The sequence below is a fragment of the Mesitornis unicolor genome, unplaced genomic scaffold (assembly GCF_000695765.1).
Source record: "Mesitornis unicolor isolate BGI_N332 unplaced genomic scaffold, ASM69576v1 scaffold503, whole genome shotgun sequence".
Lineage (NCBI taxonomy): Eukaryota > Metazoa > Chordata > Aves > Mesitornithiformes > Mesitornithidae > Mesitornis > Mesitornis unicolor.
The window spans coordinates 17,863-24,541 of NW_010176702.1; the positions used below are offsets into that span (position 1 = coordinate 17,863).

The 6,679-nt window shown below is 39.0% G+C and overlaps 1 protein-coding gene across 1 annotated transcript in view; it reads left to right on the forward strand.

Annotated features, from left to right (window-relative positions):
- Positions 1-290: 290 nt before the first annotated feature.
- PDGFC (platelet derived growth factor C) overlaps positions 291-6,679 on the forward strand; it is a gene marked incomplete at its 5' end in the record, with an annotated part of 7,605 nt that continues 1,216 nt past the window's right edge. Inside the window, 2 exons of the mRNA XM_010181806.1 lie at positions 291-498; positions 5,988-6,205. Coding sequence (XP_010180108.1) covers positions 291-498; positions 5,988-6,205 — 426 coding nt within the window. The remainder of the gene's footprint in view (positions 499-5,987; positions 6,206-6,679) is intronic.

Sequence of the window (6,679 nt, forward strand, 5' to 3'; positions counted from 1 at the left end):
TCCATCACTGAGTGAACTTCTTCAGAGTACAGGTATAGTGGCCTGCTATCTTCAAAGATAAAATGTAAAGAAGGGGTAAAACTGTCTAGTGGAAGTTTATTTACACTTATCACTGAAGAACTATTAGGTACTTTTTGACTCTTGTAATCTGTCTTATTAGGTAAACCATACATTTCAAGTGTATAGCTTCTTTCCAAGCTTTCCCAGCTATGCAACTTCATGAAGTAGAGCATTTAACCCAAGCTGATCCATTAACCCTCTGACTGGTTCTCTTTTGGCTTTGATTGCAGCACCACACAGAAGCCCCGAGCCCATCGCTGCTGCCCCCATCAGCGTTACCGCTGGATGTATTAAACAACGCGGTCGCCGGGTTTAGCACCGTGGAAGAACTTATCCGGTACCTCGAACCAGATCGGTGGCAGCTGGATTTGGAAGATTTGTACAGGCCGACATGGCAACTCCTTGGAAAGGCCTATATTCATGGGAGGAAGTCAAGAGGTAAAGTACTCTTCTGTCTGGCCTTGCAACTTTCTACAGGTGTGTGTTCTTCACAAAGAAGCGGTGATTAGGAGTATTCTTCACCTTGAATTTTGGTTGCAAGAAAAGACTATGTTTAGAAATACGTCGTCGTTATTAGCTATTCTTATCATTAGTATCTGAAAAAGGGCAATTACTAAACTCGAAACGGAAGGAATTTAGTAGGATAAAGTAATAAAGGAAAAAAATAGAGGCAGGCAGGGTGGTTTTCTGTAGGGAACCTGGGAGATCTTTATTTCCACCAAGTAGTAGGGCATCTTGGCTGGATAACATAACCTAGTTCTGTGGGTTTCTTTCTTTACGAAGGACAAAAACTTTGTTTTTTGTATTGAGGTAGATAATTTCTTACACTTCCTGTATCATGTGAATTATTGCTTTATTTCCTTAGAATTGTTTCAGTCTCTACCCCATATGGATTGAGAGCAATGAGCTAAATGTTTCTCTTCCTTGATATCTCATGAATCCCTGTGTCCGTGTCCAGTTTGGTCATGCAGTTGTCAGCTTAATCAGATGTGGATTATGTCCTTCAAGATTTGTGGAGCTATTTCTTGAAAAAAAGTTTTTTCCATCTATATTTGACATTCATGAATTTTTTACCACATATGGTCCAGATGCTGCCCTCTATTTCATGTTTATGGACAGCATGCAGGCAGTACCTCCTTCCTTCCACCATACAGCGTGCGTATTAAAACATACGAGCATAACTGAATAGACTGTTGACAAATGTAAACTAGATTAGCATCTGATCAGCAAGAAAAGGGAGGAAGTAGAACCTTTCATAACTCCAATTTAAGTTTTTGGCAGCTAATTCTTGGATCAGAGCCTAAAAATCAACCCTTCTACCCCACTGGTAATTGCTTCAGCTCTGTGCACAGCAACTAAGTCAAGAGTCAAAGAAGAGGAAATGTCTTTAAAAGCTTTCAGCAATGGACCATGCCTTTCAGATAGTCGTTTAACACGTTCCTAATTAAAGAGATTTGGTATTTGCCAAATCTATGCTATAAGCATACATTAAGTGGGAGAAAAACAAAATGGAATTTGTGAAACCTTGCATAAGCTAAAATGCAGGTGTTGGATAACATCTGTATAGACAAAAGCACCTCCCTGCAAGACGTATCTTAGGAAGAAGCTATCAGAGTAAATCTTCTGAAGGCTTCTAATTAGATGCTGAAATAGATTTTTCCACTGAATAAACATATCAGGGTATTGCCACATTTATCTTTAAGAGACCACCCTCAGACTGCATTACCGAGTGTGTAATGTAATAGCCTGAGGCAGAAAATCCGTCCAGTTGAGATGACGCAGTATTAACTGGTGGGTCTGTTCAATAGATGGGGAAAGAAAACCTTATTTTTTTCTTTATTTTTTTCTTCTCTTTTTTTTTAAAAAAATGTTATTCCTTCTAGTAATATGTTTGCTGTATTTAAAAACCTTTTAAAGAAACATCTGGAAGAAGTGCATGCCCTAAAATGTTTGGGTTTTTTCAAACTCAGTGATTCTATAATTAGATCACTTTTATTTTTGCAGTATCTCGGTGTAAAAGCTAAATTAGTGTCCTGCTTTCATAGACAAACATCAGTTTAAATCTAGATTAAATAAAAATGTAATTGAAAGTGTATGTTACTTTATGTAGAGAAGTGTATTGTCCTCTACTCCTACTTAATAATTTATATAAAAAAGACTATATTTAGACAACCTAAATTCCACAGGACTTCTGTCTCTGATGTTTTCTCTGGATAAAATGCTTCCAAAACCTTCTAGCCAGGAAAAAAGAAACACCAAGTTCTGAGGCTTTGATGTCTAAATATAATCCTGAATTCTTTTATGATATTAAACATACTTAAAATACATTTTGCTGTGCAAAAAAAATGATCCCATCGCTTCCCACAGAAATCTATGCATAATCATTAGACCATACTCTGAAGTTTGCTTAAGAAAGGGTCACAATCCAACCATAGTCTTTAGTAGATACTTTTCTCATATAGTTATGTGACTTTATTTTTGCACTCCTCATCTGGAGTTTTGTAACAGCCCCATCCTATTGTAGGAGCCAGCCTGCAACTCACACTCCCAGGAGCATCTCCAAGGTGCTTAGGAATGCAAGGCATCCTGCTGCTATCTGTGCCCACACACAAGTGCCTCCAACAGAATTTAATTTGTTCTGTTGACGCTGAGAGCAGCATCCAGCTGGAAAAATGTTTTGGGAAAGAAGGTTCCCCTCAATGCATGTCCCAAAGGATGCCAGGCAGTTGCAGTGCCAATTGCAGAACACGGTTAATTCAGGCTGATGTGCACGTGGATTACTTCAGTTCCATGTTCCAGTGAAAACACATTTCTGAAACAGACTTTGCTATAGACCTACCTGCATCTACTTTTTTTTCTCCTTTTTTTTCTCCCTTTTTTCCCCCTTCTCCCCTTATTTTTATTGTAGTGTTTCCCATTGCTGTGCTACTGCAGAGCCCTCCATCCCTCCTGAGCTAGCGCTAGACAAAAGAGCTTTGGCTGTTGTGTCAAACATGATACATGAGTGGAAGCCAAGTTGAAGGAGTGTTTAAATGTTCACATTATAACAGGTACTGTAACTCAGTGCACTTGGGAAATCCACATAACCTTTTATTGTGGTTAAGTAAACACTTTTAAGGGAATATATACATTCTCTCATCTAGCTTCGTGCCCACAGTGTGTTAAAATAAATTTTGGACAGACAGATACTCTTTGAAAAAATAACAGCTTCGTTCACACACTTCAAAGAAGTGATTATATAAGCACTAGATAAATTTGCCACAGACCTTTTAATGAAATTGAATTACATGAGGTAGGGCAAGGGTTCATTGTGAGGTATAATAGCAATATACCTTAGCACACTCTGGAGCATGGAAACCAAACGTGACATTTTTCATCTCTCCTGAAGCCTGCTGTAACACTAAGGCACATTAAATACATCTGCTAAGAGCTGATTATGTCTTCTTTCACAGAGCCTTTTAAAAATTTGGGTCTGCAGGTCTGAGGGGTTCAGCTGAAATTCATTCCAGTTTTGTGACAAAATGTATACACTCGCTGCTCCTTTCAGTGCTTTGCCCTTTCCTCTGTAACCACAGCTTGAACTGGGCAATGGGCGCATTCCTGTGCTGCTGCCAGGAGGCAGGGGAGAAGTACAACCCCACGCAGGGGTCTCTCTCCCACTGGTGGGTGGGCTTGCTGGAAGGAAGAGACATCAGTGCCCAGCTTCTCAGGCTGAAGGGCTGAGCAGCAATTGTGTTAAGATGCATAAAATTAACTTCCTAAAATTCCCTGTACCAAGCAGTCAGTCTCTGTAGCAATCAACCAGTAGGAAGTATTAGCAGAACTAGCATTTCTCTCATTGTGTTTTAGGCATTTTATCCTCATTCAGGCAGTTCACTTATATGTTTGAAAATGTAATGGGAGAAAGAAGTACTCCATTCCTATCCGCAGTCCTTGATTAATGGAGGTAGACATGTCCACCCTCTAAATGACTCAGCCTGGAGCTATTAGCTGATCAGAAGAGCTTAAATCATTTCTAATTTCTCACAGTGAATCTCTCCCCCGGAAGTTTTGTCTCTCTTTTCCTCTGCTCCCTTCTCAGTTTTCTTCAAGGAATGCTCTTGCAGTGTAGGAGGCAGCCTGATGTCCTATCAGTAACTTTATTGGAGTTATTACACACTCCTCGCTTTTAAAAATCAGGTGGTTTATTTAGAAGCCTGGGTTAACATGATAGTGATGGAATGAAGTGGCCCAGCTTGGCATTCACTGTAGGTGCAAGCAGAGAAAAGGCTTTGGTGTGTTTAAATGACCTTTCACAACAACAAACCCTTACTTAGGGATGTCAGTGTATGGATATGGCCTGTGAAAAATTTGTTTGAAGAAATGTGGAATGAAATTGCTGTACAAAGACCTGCTTCTGGGACAGTACTGGCGAGCATTTCTACTAGAGAAATGCAGCTTCTAAATTCTCTTTATTTCTTGTGTGTTTGAATAGAATTGAGAGGTATTACCTTGCCTTGATAGGCTGAAGTTCTGCTTGGTGACCCCTGGAGGCTCTTTACACAGTCGGTAGTGGGAAACAAATGATATTTCTCTAGAGGGTGATTCAGATCAGGAACATATTTTAGCTGTATTTTATTGCTTTTTGTTTACGAACTGTTAGCAATAACTATAAAGTATTTGTCAGGTAATATCAGTGCACTGGGATATTTTTTCCCCTAGTTTCTTCTTGATTTAGCTCAAAAAGAGTTGGTTTAAAGGTCTTTGCTGCTTTGTTCGAGGCTGTTTCAATCATCTCAGTAGCCATATTATCATAGGGTTTTCATTTTCTTTTTTTACCAGATAAATCACCTCTGTGAATTGGACATTACTTGTGTTCATTAACAGTGGTAGGTTTGGAGAGAAACAGTTCAGAAAAAGGATCCCAGATCTTGATCATTATAGCCTGTCTTTTCTGAAATACATGAAATTGCATTGCTTTTCACCAAAGTAAAAAATGTACTAATTTGTTCACTAAACCAATCCCATATTTTCAGTCGTGACTGCCTGTTCTCTGTGTTATTTCTTGCCCATGCAGCTAAATTGAGTCTAAGGAGCTTGCCCTGTTTCAGATCTTTTCTTGAGCTTGCTGTTCAACCACTGGCATAGGGAAACTTTAGTGTGATACAGCAGAACAGGGAAACTGGTGCCAAATACAAGGATCTTTAACTTGCACTTCAAGTTAGGTGCTTACAAGGAGGAGCTGTACCATATTTAAGACACATCAAGAAAAGGAAACCTAGAGAAGAAGCAGAAGATGCGCTTATATGCTGCTATGAAGGAGGAGGGGGAAAATTAAGTCTACTAATAGTTATATATAGTTATATATATACTTGTGCACTATTTGTTACCTATACACTAGTCACTGATGCTGACATAACTTCTTCAAGTTCTTAGTCCATAGAAATGAGTTCCTCTTAGATATGAAAGGTTTGAGTCTTTCTTAAACTTGCATCACACTGGCAAAGAAGTAATAATTGAAATTGTAGAAGGGAAGAAGTTTGAATGCTTTACGCAAATGAATTTAAAATGTTTTTGAAGGTTTGCAGGATTCTTAATGGCTGTGTGTGATTCTCCAATCCAAAATTAATATAGAATAGCAACACTAGAGCTCAGAGTATGAGCATGAGCGAAGGCAACTCCATTATGGTTGATTTGATAAGACATTTATTGGAACATAGTAGACACAACTTGCTTTGTTGAATTCGATCCAACTGTGCCAGAGTTATAAAATCATTGGTGAATATTTGTACAAAATGATCATTCTATTTAGGTTTCATGGTACTCATATAACTGCAGTATTATACTTGCGTGCTGAACTTGTCCCACCTGCGCTGCTGAGGGTGGTTTACCACCAGTGAAGTTGGATTGTGAATCAGAAAAGCACTGCTTTCTTTGTCTTTTGGCAGTGGTGGATCTCAACCTCCTGAAGGAGGAGGTGCGGCTCTACAGCTGCACCCCTCGCAACTTCTCAGTGTCGCTGCGGGAGGAGCTGAAGCGGACAGACACCATCTTCTGGCCACTGTGTCTCCTGGTGAAACGCTGCGGTGGAAACTGTGCCTGCTGTCATCAGAGCTGCAATGAGTGCCAATGCGTACCAACAAAAGTCACCAAAAAATACCACGAGGTATGCGCTTTTTAAGCATTGGCATGTCTGGAAACACTGAAAGCCGATTAAGGAATTTATTTTTACTCTAGGAATGCACCAATATTAATATTTTAAAATTTTATGTAATGCACTTATAGGAAATATTTTTGTACCACTTAATGAGGTGTTACATAAGAAAAGTAGTATCTTTCTTGTTAAAATATTTTTCTGAGGAACTGTTAAGTCATTCCTGAGGTATTTGTTTAGTGGTGAAGTTCAGGCACATCACAGCCACACCTCCTGTTTCAGCTTTTTCCAGCGGTAGATGGGAACTTCATAAAGGAGCAGATTATCTGCCCATTTCCATTGTTATAAATTTATAGCTAAAATTATCTGTCATAAAATTATCTCATAATTCCGTTGGGTTAACTATACTAGTACCCCTTAAATAAACTTAAGTAGAAATATGAAACTGCAGGACTCCCTTCTTTGATAAAAGCAAGTATCTGTTCA